The sequence below is a fragment of the Xiphias gladius genome, chromosome 11 (genome assembly GCF_016859285.1).
Source record: "Xiphias gladius isolate SHS-SW01 ecotype Sanya breed wild chromosome 11, ASM1685928v1, whole genome shotgun sequence".
NCBI lineage: Eukaryota > Metazoa > Chordata > Actinopteri > Istiophoriformes > Xiphiidae > Xiphias > Xiphias gladius.
Window position 1 is genome coordinate 20,724,404 of NC_053410.1, and position 23,246 is coordinate 20,747,649.

At 38.0% G+C, this 23,246-nt stretch overlaps 3 protein-coding genes across 4 annotated transcripts; 2 read left to right on the forward strand and 1 right to left on the reverse strand.

The window, feature by feature from the left end:
- Positions 1-4,696: 4,696 nt before the first annotated feature.
- atoh7 (atonal bHLH transcription factor 7) lies at positions 4,697-5,128 on the forward strand. The gene has a single exon (XM_040139981.1). The coding sequence runs from the start codon at positions 4,697-4,699 to the stop codon at positions 5,126-5,128; it is 432 nt and encodes a 143-aa protein (XP_039995915.1).
- A 2,864-nt stretch (positions 5,129-7,992) lies between these two features.
- On the forward strand, positions 7,993-13,168 carry pkd2l1 (polycystic kidney disease 2-like 1). The gene is made up of 15 exons (XM_040139754.1): positions 7,993-8,281; positions 8,638-8,751; positions 9,715-9,842; positions 9,937-10,190; positions 10,302-10,526; positions 10,613-10,841; positions 10,932-11,102; positions 11,207-11,388; positions 11,483-11,603; positions 11,688-11,786; positions 11,885-12,006; positions 12,089-12,206; positions 12,382-12,515; positions 12,646-12,768; positions 13,051-13,168. Exons 1-15 carry the CDS (start codon positions 7,993-7,995, stop codon positions 13,166-13,168), a joined length of 2,427 nt encoding a protein of 808 aa, XP_039995688.1.
- A 1,039-nt stretch (positions 13,169-14,207) lies between these two features.
- tial1 (TIA1 cytotoxic granule-associated RNA binding protein-like 1) lies at positions 14,208-22,633 on the reverse strand. Of its 2 annotated transcripts, XM_040139491.1 has the most exons (12): positions 22,396-22,633; positions 21,879-21,975; positions 21,489-21,587; positions 21,281-21,335; positions 21,089-21,176; positions 19,044-19,119; positions 18,660-18,768; positions 18,213-18,308; positions 17,989-18,073; positions 17,631-17,754; positions 17,029-17,171; positions 14,208-16,781 (listed from the first exon to the last, which is right to left on the reverse strand). In XM_040139491.1, the coding sequence occupies exons 1-12, from the start codon at positions 22,422-22,424 to the stop codon at positions 16,658-16,660; spliced, it is 1,125 nt and encodes a 374-aa protein (XP_039995425.1). In that variant the 5' UTR covers positions 22,425-22,633; the 3' UTR covers positions 14,208-16,657. The 2 variants fall into 2 exon arrangements, with proteins under 2 accessions (XP_039995425.1, XP_039995427.1); XM_040139493.1 differs by lacking the exons at positions 21,089-21,176; positions 21,281-21,335; positions 21,489-21,587; positions 21,879-21,975; positions 22,396-22,633 and adding exons at positions 19,556-19,630; positions 19,849-19,880.
- Positions 22,634-23,246: the final 613 nt, after the last annotated feature.

Sequence of the window (23,246 nt, forward strand, 5' to 3'; positions counted from 1 at the left end):
TGGTTTTTGTCCCGACATGCGGTATGAATCGTGGGACCTTATATACAAAGGTGTGTTCCTTTCTAAACTATGTCCAATCAATTTAGTTTGTCACAGGTGGACTCAAACCAAGTTCTAGACAAATCTCAAGGATAATTAAAGCAAGCAGGACCAACCTGACCGCAGTTTGGAGTGCCAAAGCAAAGGCTCTGAATACTTTTATAAATGAGAGATTTCAGTTTTTGAATTTTAATAAATTTGAAAAAAAATTCTGAAAATATGTTTTTATTTTGTCATTATGGATTCCCTGAGTGTAGATTAATGGGCAAAAATTGTAAATTTAAATCTACAACACAATAAAATGTGCAAACAGTGAGGGAGTCTAAAGACCCTGTACCCATACTGGTATTACTAGTATTCTTTTAAAATTTATATGAAAGTAGTGATAATTTATTGTTTATTGATAATCAGAAATAGTTTATAGTACACTAGTAGACATTTGAATGTGCCATTTAGATAGGTTTAAATGGCTCCAGCAAGGTGGAATTCTTTCTATACTTAACTAAATTATTTCTTCATGTCCATCACTGGTTCACAGTTTTGCACCATTTTTCATGTGCATGCATGCCAATAGTTGATGAAGATGCAATACTGTATAACTTAATAAACACACTGTGTTTGCCCACAGTCATAATAATAGTATGCCATTAGGTGAGTTCATGATTTGTAGTTAAAACACTGAAAAACTTTCCTTTATTTTTTGCTTTCAGGTGATTTAATTCATCTTAGTATTGACAAAGATTTATCTCCTCAATTGCATCTATAATCAGGAATGAGCCAGATTAGACTAAAACTCTTGAAAAAAGCTCCTGAGTTTGGTTTGTGATAAAACAAACTTGGCTTTGCTTTAGCAAATGACACCAACAAGTCAAATGTATCCTGCAGAGGTTACTATTGAATTTTGAATAATTAAATTCAAGTCACTTTGAAAACATATTGGATAAAAGTTTGAAAGCACAAATTCAGCTCATGTAAAGTTGCACATTGTAAAATAGTTTTGTCCTTCTCAGAATAAAGTTATATTTATTGAAATGAGTGATATGTTTGCTTTGCTGGAATAAGTGGTTTTGTGTGCATGCTGCATAGTGAGCATCTAAAATAATTCTGTGCCATTTCACTGCTTCGGAAGTTTATTACATGTTTGACATGAAAATAAGTTGTATTTAAGATTATTATACCCATTCAAAGAGGGAATCAGGCAGTTAAAATCACCTGTCATTATTGAGACCTTGTTTTGACTCTGCTGTAATCAGAGCCCTATTAGCTTAAACTGATGCCAAATTCAAAACAAATAGGAAAGCTCAGAAGCCAATTAAGCATTGCTAATCAGTCCAATTAGAGGGGAAGAGGGTTCAAATAGGCATAAAATTACATTCACCTTACGTGACCTAATTATACTCCCAGCCTCATCTCACCAGCTGCCAGACCTACTTGTTAAATGGGTGTTGTATGTGTTGCTAAGTAGTAAATATATGTGGACATGGCCCTGAAAAATCCAATGTTTTGGAAACTTCAATTTCATTTTTTATTCCTTTTTTCATTTATTCCTCTAATAGCTGACTTACACTGAATATTACCATGATGTTTTATATATTTTAAGTGTGCTCAACTTGATTACTGCAGTATCAACCGAATAATAGTAACAGTAGTAGCAATGTTTTAGGTCCCGATACTCAAAGTCTACACATTTGAAACCAAAGTACTAGAACATTTGGGCTGCGTTTCTCTACACTGATTAAAAGTAAGTATGAGCTTATTGACACTGCTCGTTTTAAAGTAATCCTGTGACGATAATGAGATTTACACTTTCTCCTGGACTGAAACATACGCTTTGCATCCTAATCTCCATTTCTCCATAAGGAGATCTGGATTTATGAGAGTACGTGTTTCTGTCAGAGCAGACGGGTCACTCCTCAGTTGTGACATATGGCTTTTGACAGAGGGCATTGCTCAGCCATCAATGCTCAGACAAGCCAATCATGTGAGGGGTTGCAAAAAAAAAAAAATTAAAAAAAAAATTGGAAGACACGGAAGGGCCGGGCCACGTCTCAGACAAGGCCTTCAGACAAGACAAGCAGCAGCTGGCAAACTACATCAATCTGTAATCAATGAACCAACTGGTAGATGGGATTATATGCCTAATTGCACAGCTAACCAGTCCATCCCAAAATGACCAGACAGCATCAGCTTGTGTGCATGACCCAATACCAGAGACGGGCATTATTCTAGGCCTCTGACAGTGATTAATCATTCATAACCTGCCTCAACACCCAAGCTTTGAGTTTGTCAATACACAGTGACAGGAGCTGTGTATCCTTACCGACAAAGGATGACACCAGAAATTAAAGCAGCAGAGGTGGAGGAAATATTAAGATCCTTTACGCAAGTAAAAGTCATAATACCATGGTGTAAACGTACTCCATTACAAGTAAAAGTCCTGCATGCACATTTTACTTGAGTAAAAAGGACATAGGTACTCTATTATGCTAAATGTATTTAAGTATTAAATGTACTCCTTTTGCAGAATGGCTTCTTCTTACAGTGCAAAACTCTTATACATTATATTATATTATTGGATTATCGTTATTATCGTGATGCATTATGTGTAAACAGTACTTTAATTTTGTTTCTAGTCAAGACTGATTAATTTTAACTAAACTAAACTTTAAATTAAACTTCTATATTGTTGGGTAGTTTAGAAACAAATTATATAATATCTTGTAAACTCATTACTTTGTACGTAAAAATCTTCTTTTGCAATGCAACAGTAGCTACAGCTGATAGATAAATGTATCAGAGTAAAAATTACAATATTTCCCTCCAAAAACTAGTCGAGTACAAAGAAGAATAAAATGAAAATACTCCAAGTTAAATTGTGCTTTACAAGAAATCAATCACATTCCCTGCACATTCAAAGCGCAACCGAAAGGCAATTATTTCAATTCAAAGTAGAGTAACAGGAATGTCTTGTTAGTAGAGAAGTTATTTGTGTGGCTTTTGAGTGACAGTAAAGAGCGTGTTTGGAGTGTGTGTGCGTGTGTGACAGGGGAGACTAGCCTCCTGTATTACAGAATTCAATGTTAGCAGATGGGAAGGACAGACAGACAAATTATTCTGTCCGTCTCATTTTTTCGGACCACTTCACAGATCAATTATTTATTTCACATGTGGTGCCCACTACATAAGGAACATTAATGCATCCCACATACTGTGATTCATTAAGGCCACAGCACTGATAATCATCCTTAAAAACTCTTGGCCTTTCAAGATACAAAGCAGAAGAACTTTCTGGAGAATATCATAATTGTACACCTGTGCACAAACTGCTATCCAAACCTCAGATGGTGCAGTAATCTTTACACCATCTTGGCCCATATTGTTAGAGACTCATAATCCCCTGATTTGCTGCTAAAATGCCTCAGGTTACAGGCCACACTTACACTTCTGCTGCCTCAGGCTAATCTCAGATTATGGTTATTATCATATGGAGACCAGTAACATGAGTGAAAGGGGACTTCTTGCTGGCTTATGTAACTTAATAAAACCTAATGGATTTATAACCAAGGTGCTTCCAAAGATTTCATATTGAATTTATAAATAAATGAGATGTTAAATTGTGATATCGACAGATTTATTTCTGAGACACAGGGCATCATAATATATAAAGATTGAATCGTGAATTATTAAAATTTCCAAACAAAAAATGTAACACTTTAGAAGGAGAAAATATATGAACTTGTACCATACTGATTGAGAAAGAAATAGATACTTTATTATGCAATGAGTCGAAATACTGTATGTTTGCATATACAATCAAATTTGAAATGCTTTCTTTGACACAGTAGTGAATTTTAAATTACATCAAAACGACACTGCTGCTTTTATTGCCATTTAAGCGACATTTGAGATGTCGTTTTATTCGTTTTCCTATTACCTGATGGTATTTATATTACATAATTTGACGATATTCTCCTCACTTCAAAGCTTAATTAAGAGTTCAACCCTTGATCATTAATTACTAGGTTTTTCGTGATTTTACATAATTGGTGGGAATGTAAGTGTAAGAGGGAAATATCAACGATTTTAGCCTTTTAAAAGTTTGTTTGCACCATCAGCTGTGGTGAGTCGAGCTACCAGATGGTAGACTTTTGGTGCTTGTGACACATGGCTCTGAGTGAAGCCATGGCCAGATAGCCCAGCCCAAGATAATTGGAATTTCATTAAGGTTTTGTTTGTGTGTGTGCTGAGTGTGCGTATATGCGCCTCCGTGTGTCCGCGCGCGCGTGTGTGTGTTGAGAGTGGGTGTGGGTGTTTATGAGTCTGTATGGGTGTGTTTCCCTATGAGCAATATTGTGGATGGGGGGAGAGGGCAGGGACTCCACCTGCTGCCACCTGTTCATCTGCTCCGTCTTATAAAAGCTGCTCCCTCACTGTCTCCAGGATCACAGACACCTTGGACTCTTCAGGCTGTCCACTATCTGGGGTAACAATTATTTGACCCTCAACACAAAGGACACACAGCTTGGACATCAGCCAGGCTGAGGAGACCTCCGAGGGACCCTGAAACTGACACTGGAAACTTCTCTGACAAATCTATTGACTTGTAGCTGAGACGTTCTGATCTGACGACAATCACTGGTTTGACTCTTCAAAAATCATGAAGTCTCGTCGCCCCAGCTGCACTGACTCTGGATCCGAGTCCTCGGAACCGGATTCCAAGAGCCCAGAGAAGTATGAGACTGCCACGAGGCGACGGATGGCTGCCAATGCCAGAGAGAGGAAGAGGATGCAGGGTTTGAACACAGCGTTTGATCGCTTACGTAAAGTGGTCCCCCAGTGGGGCCAGGACAAAAAACTGTCCAAGTATGAAACCCTGCAAATGGCCCTCAGCTACATCATGGCCCTCAACCGGATCCTGACAGATGCCAGGAAGCACAACGCTCCTCACAGGCAGTGGCTGGACCTGCAGTTTGACTGCGTGCAGCCTGAAAACTACCCCTGCCTCATGAGGTATGACTCTCCGACTGGACAGGAGTACATCCACTCATCGTTCTCATATCAGTTTGATGGACATCAGATCCCAGCATAAACTGTTGCCATTTGTTACATAATAAGTCATGTTGTTGGATGTGAGTGACAATGTGAATATTTCTCCTCTAACCTGGGAGACAGTAAATACATCTGTATTGCATTATTTTCTTTTTGTATTTATCTAGTATTTGTATGACAATCAAAAAGACTTCAAAGTTTGAAGTCTTTTATTTATTTTTTTCTAGGAAACCCAGCAATGTTGAGCAGCTTTTTGTTCAAATTATAGCAATGAAAGAAACGTAGTGTCATTATAATGACCATTAGATTGTACTGAAGATACAGGCAATGGTGTTCTTTTATCAGTTTTTTTGATATGGCCCTAAAATGTTGTGCAATGTTCAATGGATTCTGAGAAAATAATTGTGGTCTTAGTTGCATAGTTAAATTCAATATGTAACTATTTTGTCAAAGTGTAAGTACATGTTTGTTGAGTTAAAAAAATAGATGTTATTTTCACATGCAGACTTCTATTTTGTTGAATTATAGTTTTTGATCAAAAATAAAAACTATTTTATATGAAAAACATTCCTCGTGTTCTTATCTTCTCTATACATAAGCTAACTATGATGGTGAAATATGGGATTTTTTTATATTGCAACTTTATACTGTATCTACCGTATATAAATGCATTAATTGCTACGTTTATTCGAATTTATTATTTTTAACTATTCAAAGCCATCTTTATTAACAAAATTTTACTTTATTTGTCCTCAAAAATATTTATATTTGCAAAATATTAGCCTGAAATACTGCAAAGCATTTCCAAAATTTCTAATTTTATTGTAGAATTTACTGCAATTTTTCTCATTTCAAGAAAAACTTCTAATTAGAAAGCCTTGGCATTTAAACCCTCACTTGTCTCCTTTGTCTGGTTTTAAAACAGGAGTTATCACAGAGAACAAGTAATTTACAGCACATTCTTTGTTCTAGGGGTGTCAGGTTCTCAGTAGGAGTGATGGCAGGTCATGTCCACTGCACTGCCTCGATCTGCACCCTGGGGAATAAATCATCCTTTTGTCCCGAGCTCCTGTGCTTTGAGATAAGGCGCTGTTACGTCATTGGCTTAGCCAAAATCTAGACATTGAAAATAGACTCCTTTTTATGACTAAGTACAATCATTTAATTATTCTATTCTCAAATATCCTCTACAAAAGTAACACCATTTGGAGTTTAAAACTGTTAAACAGAGAGATAAGCAGAGATAAACCGGGATGCCATATGATCCGTGACTGTCCATTGTTGGAGCCACACAGCTACAGATTTAAATGGCAATCATCAGAGACTGAAAAGTGATTGTTACAGATTTGAAAAAGTTTGAATGGTGGCACAAGCCGCAGCAGATTAAGGAAGCCTGTGTGCCAGATCCTGCCACGGCTTCAGCGGGGGAGCAGAAATTAAACTCTATTGTGTGGTAATGGCTGCGTGTAATCGCTCTGTTCAGAGCCGCTGAGGCATGAATGCACATAGCTGGACCCAAACTCTATCTGCATTAAATAGAAGACATCTACAGCAGTGCATGAACTGTACTGTCCAACTGCTAATACTATACACATCTTATTAGCATGCAGTTGATCTGGGTGGTAATATGTGGAATCATGTGCTGTTTTCAGATCATCTCGTATTCCAGTCCGTTTGGTTTAATGCCAAAATGCTCCACAAAATAAACAAACACATAAATAGACACAAAGACAAAAATGTAGATAGATATCATACACCAAATCATAGAAAACAAAAATGACATATAGCTTCAGGATTCGTCAGTTTTTCTGCTTAATTAATCATTGGTATTAGCCAAGATCACTTAAATACGTATGTGTTAAGGATTGCAGGGGACTTGTTGGGTTGGCAGGAGAGACTTGGTGGATAGACAAGGTGCCAAACACTGATACAGATGGTCATAATGATTCATCTGACATGTTGAATGTTTGCATACCTAATAAACGCTTTCTGACAGTTGGCATGTCAAAAATGAATAGATGGCAGTGTCAAAAGTGCGGAATGGTAATGAGGCGGGGACCATCAGTGACACTGCAATTACGCTCTTCATTAATTCAGTCACAAGTGGTGAACAGTTGGTGACAGAAAATGTAATTGACATGCAATTAATTGATTTTCTCAATAGGAGCCGGGTTATTGGATGAGTTGTTAATCAATAGTGACAACAATGCGCTCAGCATGTAAGTAACTGAGAGGGCAAAACAAATGTATTTAGCCTTCCACCATGGAAGGATGTTCTCTGAATTAAAATGACTGTTAAGACATTTCCAGCAAATTAATCAGTGGGTATGTGGAATTGTTGAGATCCCTACTATAGGATGAAGTTCCTTAAATTTGGCGAAGTATTTTTTGTCATTTCAGCTGTGCCTATTGCTAACATAAAAATGTATTTTATACGTTTTTTAATGAAAATTATTTATTAGAGGCACCTGCTAAATAAAAGTAAAATCAAATCCAAAAATATCCCAAAGTTCGAAACAGCTAAGGACAAGATACGTGCTCTTATTGGTTAAGGGTACCACTGATTATACCACTGACCAAAATAAGGTTAAATGTGTAGTATTTGGACAAACCTTACTGAAGTGTCCATGCACAACTTGACACAAGTATGCCAATGTTGTATTAGTACACCTAGTACACTTACCATGTTATCGCTTTAATGTGTTTTAACTGGGTCTCAATCTCAAGACTACAAAAGCTCCAGCAGAGGACAAGCAGCTCCTCCCTCAACAAAGCTTATGTCATCAACTCTTTATAATCATCACTCCAGCAGGTGTTCAGAAGCTACCTACACTGCTCTGCTTCATTTTCTTTGCTGATCGACACCTCAGCAGTTCATACAGAGAAAAACTGGTGTCCGACAGCATGAAGTGTTTGAACAACCGGGCCGACAGCCACCTGACCGGGCAGGTGGAGTGCGAGTTGGACAGCATGGGCAATGGTGCCTGGGTGAACCAGGGCTACTGTGGCTCTCCTCCGCCCCTGCCCAGAGCTGTCAGCACCATCTACAACCCTCAGCCTCTCTTCCAGGGCTCCATGGACAGCATGTACAAACTGGACACCCCCGGCCCATTCCACCATCCACCAGAGAAACCACCATCCACTGAGCAAATACTGGTGAAGAAACAAAGAAGCTGCTGCTCTTTTATCAAAGGTAGGAACACTCTGCTGAGTTTATCACTGTATTTATGCTTTGAATATCAACTGTACTACTACTTTCATGAGTATGGATAGACTTTGGAAAAAAAATGTATCTCACTGGAGACCTTCTTTGGTACTGGTTCAGTATGGGTCCCCAAAATCAAGTCATATGTCTCAATATTTCTTAAACTTAAAATGTCTGTGTACTATCTTGTTGGCTAAGTAATTTAGGTCTTTCATGGAACATCATCTGCTTTCCATGGTTAAAGTTACCCTCTTTATGACAGGTCTTCACAAACAATCTCGCCTACAAAAATACATTTGTGCCATAATTACATAACTGATGACTTATACTGATATTTTGTGTAGGGTTGTGGGGCACAACATTGACCGAAAACACCTCTAACAACAGGGAACTGTTTGTCCGAACCACGCTACGGGAGTTACTGGTCTATCTAGTGTTCCTGGTGGACATATGTCTCTGTAAGTCTTCTACTCATACCTTCCAAAATGTTTGCCTTGCAATAAACTGAAGAGTTTGGAATCAATCCTGACTCAAAAACTATGTACAGTTCCCCGGTCAAACAGCATTTGCCAGTAATTCTTCGCAACTCCCTTACGTATGACACAGGAAAGTGATTTTCTACATCTGGAAAATTTTGTTATTTTCAGGAAAGTTGTGATAATTGAATTAGGTTTAGGTTAACACTTAAATACTTTCCTGGAATTAATTTGCATTATAGAACCTGCTGAAATCACTTCCAACTACTGTTATTCCACATTTATGCTTTTAACACATTAATGACCCATAAAGAGAATTCAAATGTGTCTCTGGGTTTGACCAACACTAAATGCATTACAGTTTATTTTCAGTGAAGAGAAATCTTTGGTGTTCCTGTGCTTATGTACCTTATTTCTACTGTAGTATATTTCAATCAGCTATTTGCTTCAAGCAATGCTGATCACTTGTTGAAGCGCTCACCATTTTGGATGTTACAATATAAGGCACTTTGGACTGATGATTTACCCTGCTTTAATGCCTACCATAGATGCCCCTCCCATCCTTCTGCCTAAAAGCCATTGTCCAGCTGAGCATTAAGAGTGAAAGGGACATGGGCACTGCTCTCTTGCCTTTTAGCGATAAGAGCATTAGTCCTTGTCCATTGTTGCTTTGTCTGGGTTAGATTTACATTGTTTGATGAGGCTATTTGTGTCAGACCAGTTTGCTCTCTCTTCAAACAAATTACAGCCTCTAATCTGGATCTCTTTGACAGCAGTGATATAAACAACAGCCAAACAACAAGTCTTCAACGAGGCCTTGCTTGTCTGCTTCTGAGCTGTCTTATCTTGGACTGCTGAATGGAGCAATGTTTAGAGCCTAGCCTGAGCACAGCCAGATAGGAATCAATGACTGGGAGTTAACAGTGTCATTATGTTGTCTTTCAGTGACATATGGTATGACCAGCTCGAGCACCTACTATTACACTAAAGCCATGACGGACCTGTTTGTGAATACAGCCGGTGAAAGTGGGGTTAGGTTTCAGTCCATTGGCACCATGGCTGAGTTCTGGACTGTGAGTTTTCATCCATATTCATTTCCGCCACGGTTGAGAAATAAGAGTATGAAATTTCAATTTGTGTGCATTCGCTCTCTCTTTATATGAATAGTATGCCCAGGGCCCATTACTGGATGGCCTCTACTGGACTAAATGGTACAATAACCGATCCCTAGACAGCGGAGACCAATCCTTTATCTACTATGAGAACATGCTGCTGGGAGTCCCCAGAATGAGGCAGATCAAGATCAAGCACAACTCTTGCAAGGTCCACGACGACTTCCAAGATGAGATCACAGGATGTTTCGATATCTACAATGAGAAGAAGGAGGATGACCTCAGCTTCGGTCTCATTAATGGCACTGCGTAAAACACTCTCTGTTTTATTTACAAGGACACTGTGCCATTATATACAAGAACTGCAGCGAAACTGAGAGTTTTCTTTAATTATTTTTGTGCTCTTTTGTACCTCTGCAGCTGGACCTACCACACAGAGACAGAGATCAAGGGTTCCTCTCACTGGGGCTTGCTGACCACCTACAGTGGAGCAGGATACTATCAAGACCTGAGTAGGACTAAAGAGGAGAGTGCCGTCATACTGATGGAACTGGTGGACAACCTTTGGCTGGAACGAGGAACCAGAGCAGTCTTCATCGACTTCTCCGCTTATAATGCAAACATCAACATGTTCTGTGTCATCAGGTAAAGAGAACAATTAACTGTAGCAACTTTACCCATTGGTTGGTAACCATTCATTTGTTGACCAAACTGTTATCTGCTTATTTCAGGTTGGTGGTTGAATTCCCAGCGACTGGTGGAGCAATCCCTTCCTACCAGATCAGAACAGTTAAACTGATTCGCTACATCACCTACTGGGATTACTTCATCCTCGGCTGCGAGATAGTCTTCTGTTTATTCATCCTCTATTACATTGTGGAGGAGATTCTTGAGCTTCGAATACACAAGTTCTCCTACTTCAAAAGCATCTGGAACATACTGGATATTGTTGTCATAATGGTAAGAAAATTTAATTCCTATTTGATTCTAACATGTCCTTTTCTCTGACTTAGCTTGGTCTCAAAAAAGTAAAATTATCCTCCTTCCTAGCTCGCTGTTGTTGCCATTGTATTCAATATTTTCCGAACCGTCAAAGTGGACAAGTTGCTCGGCAAACTGCTGGAACAACCTGATATCTATGCTGATTTTGAATTTCTGGCATTCTGGCAAACACAGTACAACAACATGAATGCTGTGAACTTGTTCTTTGCCTGGATCAAGGTAAAGCACTGACATCTTTCACTTCAACTCATTACTTAAAGTAGAAAAATTATCTGGCTTTGGCATCATCCCAAAAAATGTGTGCTTTCTTCTTGTCCTTGTAGATTTTCAAGTACATCAGTTTTAATAAGACCATGACTCAGCTGTCCTCCACACTGGGTCGATGTGCTAAAGATATCTTGGGATTCGCTATCATGTTCTTCATTGTCTTCTTCGCTTATGCTCAGCTTGGATATTTGCTCTTTGGGACAGAGGTTGAATCCTTCAGCACCTTCGTAAAGTGCATGTAAGAGGTGTCAATCATGGCAACTCAGCAGGACAGATTTGGATAGGATAATTGAGCATCAACTAATCAATTCTTTCCTTTTTTCTTTCTGCAGCTTCACACAGTTCAGGATTATTCTTGGAGACTTTGATTATGATGCCATCGACCGTGCTAACAGAGTTCTCGGGCCAATATACTTTGTCACCTATGTGTTCTTTGTTTTCTTTGTTCTGCTGGTAAGTCATTCTCCTACATAAGATGCTTGACTTTAAAAGGATAAAAATGAGCAGTCATTATCTCTTCGTGCATTTGTTATTCAGAACATGTTTCTGGCCATCATAAACGACACATATTCTGAGGTTAAGGAGGAGCTCTCATCCCAAAAAGATGAGCTGCAGATTACAGACATCATCAAACAGGTAAAGGCAATGAATTTCATGTAAATATATATATAAATATGTCTGTGAATAAAGTTTTACAAGGGTTACAAACAAAATTATTTTTTCTTGTAATACAGAGCTATATGAAGACATTTACAAAGTTGAAACTCAAAAAGGAGAAAATATCAGACGTTCAGAAGGCGCTACGGTCTGGATCTGGAGAAATCGAATTCAAGGACTTCAGAGAAACTCTGAAAGAGTAAGTGACAATATATCAAAAAGAAGGGCATACACCAACTTTAATGTTAAACGTAACCCTCACCGCTCTGACGATCTCATAGGATGGGACATGCTGATCATGAAATTTCAGCAGCCTTCTCACGGTTTGATTGTGACGGGAACCAAATTCTAGACGAAGCCGAACAAGAGAGGATGAAAATTGAGCTAGAGGAAAAGAGGGTTTGTGTAATAATCCATTTGGTTTGACCTATTTTACAAGATAAACGTGGTAATCACTTACATGCAGTTTTTTAAAATTATTTCTTTTCTAGCTCGCAAGGAATACAATAAATGGAAGAATGAATGCAAACAAAGCCCTGTTTTCATGATGGTTTTCCGCCTTTTTTTTGGTCAGGATGCTCTTAGCGCTGAACTCAACAATCTTGGAATGAATTATGGGAAAGAATTAATGGAGAAGCCTCCTGTAACCTCCAATGACCAGAAAAACCAATCCAGTCAAACCTTTGTGGATCAGGAACAGTTTCTAAGGTGGGTAAAGTTTTTACATTCAACCTATGATATGTTTCGAAGTAGCTATTTTGTTCTTCAAATAAGAGAAATGAATTTCATTACAACAGACACTGATGAAAATCTGAATTACTTTCTGTCTACATGAAAGACTGGCCAGACAGGTTCTCCACATTGAAAGCTCTGTAGCAGGCATCACAACCAGGATTGAGTTGATTATGGAGAAATTGGGAATTCAAGAGAAAGACAAAGGGAACAAAACTGCAGGGAAACTGTCTGTGACCAGTAACGATGTGAGTGGAAATAGGTTACAGATATTCTTAAATCTTGTTGTATCAAATGCTTTAATTTTTAAATGGAAGATTTAACAGCTAGGAGGCTGAAGTACTAAGGATTATTATACAAGCTGTGTAACAACTGTAATTATGATGTAATAGAGCCGTAATAACAGAAGTATCATGTGTTATACCTAAGCATTCCAGCAAATTATTCAAGATTTTCTTAGCTTTTTCTAATAAATACTGAATATTTAATTTTCAATTAACCCTATCCAGAGTGATGAAACTGCCTCAGATGGGAGCGTCCTGGTTTGTGTGGACCGAGGCATGAAGGCCGAGCTGCCATCTAGAAGGCCGGCCGTTTGCACCAACTCCAAATATGACTGTCATATGTGATTAACCTCTGGGGAACAGGATCATGGGTTATCTGGAATAAGGTGACACATGAGGATGTACGGGTCACCCACCTACAAAAAGATTCTTTGATCGTATGACTTACACATTGCAAAATTTAACGTTCTTTCAGCTGCACTTAAATTACAACAACACTTTTCATGGGAACATGTAAATACTGTACTGTATAAATATTTTTTTTAATTTCTTTGCTTACTTGGCGACTGCACTAGAGCTAATATAAAAAACTGGTTTAAGCTCAGATTTATAGGATACTACAATGTATGTTGTAGATGAGACCTGAATGTAAATCTGCGTATTGTTAGTGTTGTGTAATATACATTTATTTCAACCGTAGGTTAGAAGAAAGAAATTATGCAATATAATCCAATATTAAGCAGTGCACATGCCACTCAACATCTGACTAAATGAATATTTGCTTTGCTTTAGTCATTTAATGTTTATGAATGTTGGAGTTCTATTGCAGTTCCTCAGAAGCTATTGACCCCTTGCAGTTTAGCAAGATGTCTACAAAATATTCCCCAAATATATTCTTATGATTTTATGTAATGCATTATTCAGTAATTACTCATCAACTTTGTCCACCTCCTGAGCTCCCAGAACCTGATGTTGTAAGAGAGCAAATGTGATGAATGACAGCGTCTATAGCCCTTCATTAAAAACATACTTAAGTTAAATACAAAACACTCTGATCTGAAACGTATTATCCCAGTGGACTGGATGTTGGTAAAAAATCTGGTTGTCATCATTCAGGTTTCACACTTCCCAACAATACTGCAGAACAACAATGGTAGAAAGGTTTTTGAGCAAAGGTACAGAAAAAAAACGCTGTCTGGTGAATTTATCATACAGATGGTACAAACCTTAGAACCTCAGTTTAATAATCGTTAAATAGGTTATTTACTGTGTCTGGTAGAATTACTGTAAAGACATAATTTTACAGTGAGTTTACGCTTTCCTGTCAGAATTTCTGCATAGAGCACAATTTAGTAGTGTCTAATAAATGTACCAAATAACCAGGTTCAAATGTTTCTTTATTTGAAGTGACTTATTGAGATTTTCCCTTACATGGAAAATTGATTTCATCCTTTATTATTAAACATCACGTCTGTTGTTCAACTTACATGTATTACTGTCAAAAAAGCAAATTTCCATTACATTCATTATTTTAGCAAGAAATATATTACATGTCATAAGCGTGCAGCTCAAGCTGAAACTTCCCCTGCCTCCTGCTACATCCTAAAAATGGCACACAAACTTAAAAATGGGAAAATCCACAGTCGAAAATAATTTAGATCTGTAATGGAGCCTCTGATAATAAACACAAAGTTTGAACTTACCAACACATCAATTAAGGCTTAAGCATAAATTATATTGCTGAAATTTAATGATGGCATTTTATCTCATAACATTCTACCTACAGTATGTACATTAATTCTTATGTTTCAAGAAGGTTTGTGATCAAGGTTTCTATTTACACTCTCAGCCAACATGACCCTGTTTTGTTAAATGAAGACCCCACCCACCCCCCAGCTCTAATAAACGAACAGATATTATCAATTATGTGGGCTATTACAACATGAAAAAGAGAGTGGGCTTACAAGGAGTGTAGTACACTGTACAGAATGGCACATATGCAAATGAAATCCAAATGGCAGTTCGTCTTTGAGAAATCCTCTGATCACAATTTGCCAGTGATTTTTAAAAATAGTTTACCCGGGATTTATGGAAACATTCTGTAAATAATGAGAAAATACACCGAGTACACTGAGGGGCAACATAAGTGCCTGCTGCCCTGAGCAATCAATGACTGGAATTAACAAAGTAAAACGATCCCAATTTATAGTAATCCTAAAATTTTGGACCAAATACGATGCAATGTAGTCAGGGGCTGGTTTTGGTGCTAAAGTAAGTCTAGAGTTCTTTGCAAACTCTCACAGCCATTAGAAATAAATGACTATAAATTAACTGAGGTTAACAAGAGGAAGTAAGAGGGAAGAAAATATCTAAGATTCAATATTTCTCTAGGAAACCAGCCCCAGAATCAGCATATGGCGTCAGTTACCTTTACAAAGTTTGGGTGTTAAGCTGTTTTTACAATATTTTCTTTATACAGAGAGCATGTGCTCTAGCCTTTCCTTTGAGATACAGGATTATAAATTAGTCCAATCTAGGCTACATTAAGGTGTCAACTAAAATCCATCAAAAGTCTGCGAAAAACATGCTGATCACTCCGATACAAAACATGAAAAACATTTTTTGCTTTGAGAGCTGTGTAGGTGAAATTTTCTTTGTACACAAAATTTACCTAAGAGATACCACCTCACACTGAAATCTCCTTTAAAGCCACAGTTGTTTGTACAAATAGTCTCTTCACATATACTGGAAAGGTAAACTACTGGTCCAGGGCCTCTATTCACAAAGCATTTTTTCATTAATATATCAAAACAGTACTGAAGTTCTTAATACTGTATCAGCTGAAGCTAATCCCAGACCAACATTTAGTGAGTTGGTTCATTCTTGTGGCTCAGTGCAATTTTTCAATTCATGATGACTGATCATATCTGCTTGATCTGTACAACAATGTCATCACTGTACGCCATTTTAAAAACTGACATATATTACAAAAATTTACTTATCAATGCATGAAGACTTGAGTGGATTTTTGTCCTCTGTTGTATAAAATGACAGAAAAATGCCCCAAGTATGACAAGTAAATAAACATTATGAAGTCTGTAACAAACTACTTTTCACTGAAATATTAAAATATTACAAAACCATATTGGCAAGCTGAAAGCAGATATTGCTATAGTTTGATAATTCAATATTAATGTTATAAAGTTTGAGGTTTCAAAGGATTTTAATCTTTGTCATATTCCAGTGAGCTGCTGGAGTAACATGATGGCTTGCAGGAAGTGTACTTTTAGCTCCACAAAACAACTCAGCTGTTATGTGTACATTTCATGATTTTCAGATACAGTTTTGCTCAAATTTTGAATCTGAGAAGGTAACAATTAGTTTTGAAGGACGATACAGACTTTTTGATGGTTTGGCCAATTGGTCAACTAATAGGATTTGTGACGAGAGGAAAGGCATCAATGAGTCTGTGTCTTATAGTTACCTGTCCAGTAAGCATGCTAAAGCGGCAAATCCTCTTGCCCCATTCAAAAGGTTGGTATGTCTTTAACATCCACTTGCTGGATGGCTTTACTTCTGAAGCCCAAGAGCACTTTTCCATAACAGAACTATGAATTATCATCAAATAAACTTTTTAAAAGTTCTAAGTGAAATGAACATAGTCATTTAAACATAATTGTTAAGCTGGTTTAGGAGCAACTATTAGCTACAAAGGCTTTGTGAATATGGCCCCTGCCCTTCTTTTACCAGAGCGGCTGTCCAGATGAAAGAGTGCTGTGTGATTGACAAGGGTTGACAAAATCCCCTTGGTATTACACTTAGGTTAGGGCCAGCTCACTGTGTTTGGTAGCCAGCCATGCTGAAGTTGGCCAGGTTGGACATTACTGGACCAGTTGGGGCTGCAGCCTGGGCTGATGGAGAGCCAAAGCTTCCCATCCAGGCCGGTGACTGAGACTGCCTGCAAAGATCCCACAAATACCTGATTAGTCTGACTTTTGCTCACTGTGTATAAAGGTCACTTGTGGTGTAAAATAAATAATGCTCCCCACGCTGGAGGAAAAGACCTCTATTTTTATCTTAGAGACGAGTTAGCATCAGGATTCAGAAGCATTTAATGCTGGGTGTAAGCGTACTGGCCTGTAAGAATAGTCACAGAGCAAGTTCATTATGTATTAATTGAATACAAACTACAGAGTAAAACTCACTCTACTCCAAATCCTTGCTGGTTCCACGTCTGGCCGTACATGCTGTAGGAGGGAACTTGCCACCCATTGGTCACGTACTGCCCATATTGCTGTGGTGGACTCCCATAGAGCTGGTTCCACTGCCCCCACTGACTGTACTCAACCTGAGTGAAACCAACAAAGAAAAAAAGTGAATACATCCTAACTGCCCCATTACATATGCGCCCTCCTATGTTCAATTAGGAGCAAAAGTAATTTTTTGCCTATTTTTTCACTCTGCAAACATATCTCGGGATTTTTTAATAAAAGTTTCTATTTCCGTTTCAAGTTCGGGCTAAAAAGGAAGATTCCTCTAATAGTATTAATTCAAGATCTGAATCACCATCAAAAATGTATCCATTTCAGAGTTCCCTTGTGGCTTATGGGTTAGACACTGACCACTACATGCAATGTCCCCGGTTCTAGCCTGACCAGAAACCTTTGTAGGTTGTCGTTTTTCCCATATCTTTCCTCATTTCCTTTCATCTTCCAACTGTCATCTCTAACAAAAAGGTACAAAAAGGCCCATTAAAATATTTCTTTTGAAATCTCATCAGTTATTTTATTAGTGACATTCTCCCTACCTGCTGTGGGTTTTTTGCCATGTCGGGAGATTCTTTGCCCCAGAAGCACTTCACTATATGCCCTTCAATGGCTGTGCCATTCACTGAAACAATGGCATGGGCAGCACTGTCATGGGATGAAAACCTTAAAAGGAAAACAGAAGCTTAGCAGTAAAATTTATCTCACAGAATTTCTATCAAGTGATTCACACAATACATTTGAGCTAAGTGATTCCTCATAAAAGCACTGAGGTGAAGACAAGCATAACAGAAAAGGCCACTGGCAACGAGTGTGGTATTAACTGCCCTGCCACCGATTCATGCAAAGTGTTTGTGTTGACATCTAGAGGCCAAATGCTGCAATGGACTGAGACACTACCTGATGAAAGAATATCCTTTCTCTGGGAAAACTCTGATTTCCATTATTTGACCAAAAGGTGAGAAGGTCTGTCGCATTAGGTGTTCTGAAAGAATCAAACAGAAAAAGGTCAATGTGGTTAGTTTCTGGGCTATTTGTGGAAAGTATACAGGAAATAATGTGACTGCTATTGCAGTATGACTAAGGGCTCTGACAATGGAATCTTTAGAGAACATGAGACTTGCCCGATAATCCTGACTGGATCCCTCCGCAGTACACGGTACAGTTCTGTGGACTGGACTGAGTCACTACGTCGTCAAACCTCAGCTGCTTTAAGCCGTCTGAAATAAAAACAAACATTTAAAAAGGACATTCCTATTACAAAGTTCAGGCTTACAATCAAACCCAAATCACGGATGTGGTTAATGAGATCTATGATAAAAGTAACTACACTCGCCATTTTTTTTTTTCTCCTCTCAAAAGCCTCGGACCTTAAGGTGAATTTACTAAACATATTTGGCTTTCCTAGCTGAGAAAAATGAACAGTGAAAGCTTCCGCTTATGTGTTAATCATGTCCATATAACTGATGATCTCTGCAAATTCCAACAGCCTCGTGAGAAGAGCTCTAACCATCCAGAATAGGTGAAATCCCCTGTGGGGCTGTACATTTGATGTGGCCTTTAAAACTTACTGTCCTGGACACTCTTTGGAGCTGGTGGTTTACGCGTTGCCCAGTTGGTCCTGATTTGGCGTCCTCCAAGCCACTGTCCTCCCATGTTAATAATGGCATTCTCTGCATCCTATAAATCCATATCAAAGACAGTCACCCCTCTGGATTTGACAAATCTATAAAGTTTATTAGTGACGAAAGTCAGTTCTCAAAATATACATTACTGTCTTTATCTAAGTAATATTCAAAATGGTGATGGTAAACAAGAAACTAATGTATAAGTTGTTGTGAATATTATTTTAACTATAATTAATTATATTTTAATTACTGTAAATGCATTAAGGTAGGATAATAAACGGAAAATAGAAATAACCTTCAGTCTGTGTTCTTGCACTGGAGCCTTACCAGTTTGTTGTAGAAGGACACAAATCCATACCCCTTTGATTTTCCTGTCGCCATGTCCTTCACAACACGGGCATCCCTGGAGGGAAACGTTAAAACAACTTCAGTGCACTTTTCAGTTGAAATGCTTCAAACTAAAAGGAACCACGCAAAACACACTGAACTGTGAATCCTCTACTCTGTCCTACATTAAGATATATTAGCTATCATGACCTTGTACTGGGCACTGACTCATAATGTAACTTCAAAGCAACACTTGAAAACAAAAAAACAAATGATACAAATACATGCAGCCTACAGTACTGTTTAAATAGTTTCAGATGTTAATGGATCCTTGCCTCTAGAGCACCACTTTTTGTTCAATCCTCTCAACAGTAGGCTACTGATTCAAATTCACAAAGGAACAGATTATATGGATTACCATGCATTCTTAAAAATCTGCTGTTGGTGCTCTTCCTACAAAATAGAAATATATAGAAAATATCAAAAGAGAAAAAAGGAATTAAACGGCATACATGGCCTGTTAACAGATTTCTTTATTTTTCCTGGTCAATTCTTTACCACCAATATGGAGTATGGAGTTTGGGGAGCTGCAAATTTTGAGAAATTGACATTTTCAGTAATTTTTGAAGAGGATCATTACACTACAAACAACACTATGCAAATCAAAATGAGACAATTTAAACATAGATCTAGAGGAATACATTGAGTATTGGAATTTGTTATTCTAAGATAGGTCATTTTAATACATAGCATCTACAAATAAAGACAAATGGAAAGAATGGAATAAATAGAGAAAAAAAACTACATCTGTGTCTCCAGTGTGCACAGTTCCTTGCTGTTAGCCTTCAAGCTCCTGTCCAATCCTATGAGCATTTCTGTAAAATAACCAAAGTGCTATTACTTCACTGAGACCCACAACTAAAAGCTGTTCAGGTTCATACACACAGCTTACATTTTGCTGACATACTGTACAGTTTACTCACCACACCCTAAATATGCAAGGAAAAGCAAGAGTAGACTAAAAGCTGACACTTCAGTCATGAAAACAGAGAGACACAATACACAGACTACAAGTAACTATCTGCAATAAGGTACTTGATAGTCCACAGGAATTGTGTTGCAATTAGTAACTTAAATGAGTTTGTTCCAATCTGTCAAGAGTGTTTTTAAAAACAAAGCAATACATATGATGAAAAGAGGTTCAGTCCATGCTGATATCTACTTTCACGTGATGCTCAAAATTCCATCATTAACAATGTTTACATGCATGGATGTGGTGTCTTCTGCACATAATATAAATGTGACAAAGAATACATCAAGATTAAAAAAAAATGAAGCTGAAGCTCCTGATCACCAACTGTCTCTGTTGACTTCTAAACATTCCATCTCACAAGAGATAACTTGGGTTTTTTACTCTGTGTGTAACTCTTTTCTCAATATATATATATTCAGAGTTAAAAGCATAAAATTCCAAAACCTGCTCATATATCAGTCTGTCTAACTGATAATTTATTCTCTCAAGAAGTTGTACATGTGGTACTAGTTTGCAGTGCTAGTCAATCAAAAATGTAAATGGCATCAATTTGTACAGATCCTCTATCAGTAGTTTAGGCCTAACTGTGTAATGGAGGTTTTGTTTCCCCTTTACAGTTTATGAGTCTGTTTCTCAATATAAATCTATTATATCAAACCAATTCATCTGAGATCAGACAGTATCTTATAAACTGTCAAAGAGGAACAAAAACCTCAAGGGTGTCAGCCCCTGTGGACCAGTGTTTGAAATCATGAAGATCAGAATATTCTTTTTCACAATACGCCTGCATTTCTTAGTATTTTTATAATTAGAGGTAAAGTCAATACCCGTGTCATATGCATGTAAACATGGTCATGGATGGCTGTTCCAGTCAGCATAAGCTAACAGAATATTATTATGAAGTACCTTAATAGTGCTCAACTTTAGAGAACTCAATATGCTTGCATTGTAGCAACGACATTATTATACTGCACATTAAAAAAAAAAATCCTTTAAAAAGGTGAAAACTTACGAGATTTTCCCAAAAGGTGCAAATGCAGCCTTGACATCCTCAGTGGTAATCTCAGGACTCAAATCACCCACAAAAACATGGAAGTGATCTAGAACGAAACAAAAGACAAACAAACAAAGGAAAGAAACCATTTACTATTCTCTGGTATACTCTGATATCAGCAGGGTAGAAAATCAATAGGTGAACACTTACTGGATGTGTCTTTCTTCTGGCTACTTGGAGTGGTGGCCCAATTTACTTTGACCTCCTGGAAGCCGAGAGTTCACACAGAGGATGTAAAGTTATGTAAGATAGAAAAATAGACATTTTCTACAAGAAGAACAAGGATCACGGGGGAATTCAAACAACAGATGAACTGCCTAACCTCGCTTTTAATTTTAGACCAGACAAGTCGGCCTACCTTTCCTAATATCTTCCTCCCGTTCATGGCTGCAAGGGCTGCAGCAGCATCTCTGTGTTCAAAGAACTCCACAAAGCAATAGGGGTCATTGCTTGTATGCTGCCAAGGACAAAGTCAAACACAGTAGTTCAAAAGATTGGTTCCGCTATTTTTAGACAAGTGTAATATAACTGCAATTCAAAACAATTGTCAATTTTCACTGTATTCACATCTCCCTACAATGGAGGCCATTTTCCATCATTGTATTAGTTAAAAGTAAAATTTCTTTGTGACTTTTCGGTATAAAGTGGGCCATAGTCACCCTCCTGATGTGAATTACGGGTCATGGGACATAAAAAGAAAAGGAAAAAACACACAAGAAGATACAACCCAAAAATCGTGGCTGCTTACCTCTGTGATCATTTTACAACTTTTGCAGGGCCCTATCTGGGTGAAGAGCTGCAGAATTAAAATTTCTGTTACATCCCTGGAGAGGTTTCCCACATACCTGAAGGGGAAATAAGAGGGTTCTTTTTGTGAATGCTGTTAAACGTTTTCTCCCGGTAACGATGAGCTGTTACAGATAGTGATACTTATTCTGAAAAGCTGACGCACAGCCAGCTTACTTCGGGTGTTACCTCGTGGTTATTGATGGTGAGTTATTATTGTGACGGAATTTATATTAGCTTGACCGGTTTATGAACCGGCCCATCGTAATGGCTATCGCTAGACAGTGGTCGCCGTTTACGATTACAGATTACACACGTCTTAAATTTGAGTGTTTTTTAACCTTATATTTCCTATCCTGCCGTTAGTGAAACATTATATGTTTATTGTGTCTGGCAGTACAGCGGGTAACCAAATTAGCCACCGGTTCCCGACGATAACGATACCTTACGATACTGTTAAGACACCGAAAATTACTTACAGGGTTTTGGGGTGGCTTTCGTCGTCCATGGCCGATGCCGACAGTCACCAGTGCAGAAAACGTTAGTTACTAGCTAGTTAGCTAACGTTAACCGACTCCAGTGTACGCTGTCAACTACAACAACTAGCTAACTAGCTTAGAAGCTAGCTAACCGGGCGCTAGGGCATACGTCACGATGGGAGTTCAGTGAACGTGCGTGCGTGCGTGCGTGCGTACGTACGTACGTGTTGAAGAGACCCGGTGAGGTCAGGGTGAGGTAACAAAAAGCCAACATTTTACAGTTTCACCGGTGGAAATGATACATTTCTTAAGGACAGCTGTATATCTCGGAGTGACCAGTTAATTAATAACTAAAAATGTTACAAAAATATTTTCAGTACTTATTTTTGTCACATTTGGCTATGCCTGGAAGTAATGTGCATGAGAGACTTTTATTTTGAAGTGGAACGAAACGGTAGGCTTGTTTTAATTACTGGTGTTCGACGTTTCCCAATGGTTCAAACCCCGAGGACCTTTCTGGAATCTGAGCTCAGGTGTCAGCGTTAAGGCTACTGTGTGGGCACAGGTTGAATAATAAATTCGTGATTTGACGAACAAATTCTGTCTTAAAGCAGTGTTATTCTTACCAGACACACGGTGTATTAAAGTGTATTTAATGTTGGCCAATGTATCAAAAGGACAATAGATCAAATTAAGAACATGATCTAATCTACATTTTGAAATTTTGATTAGTCTATTCGTTATAAAAAAAAAACAGATAAACAATACATTAAATAAATACATATTATTAATTAAGTAATTATTTGTTAAACATAAAAAATGAATAACTGTTATTTACCTATTTAAAAATA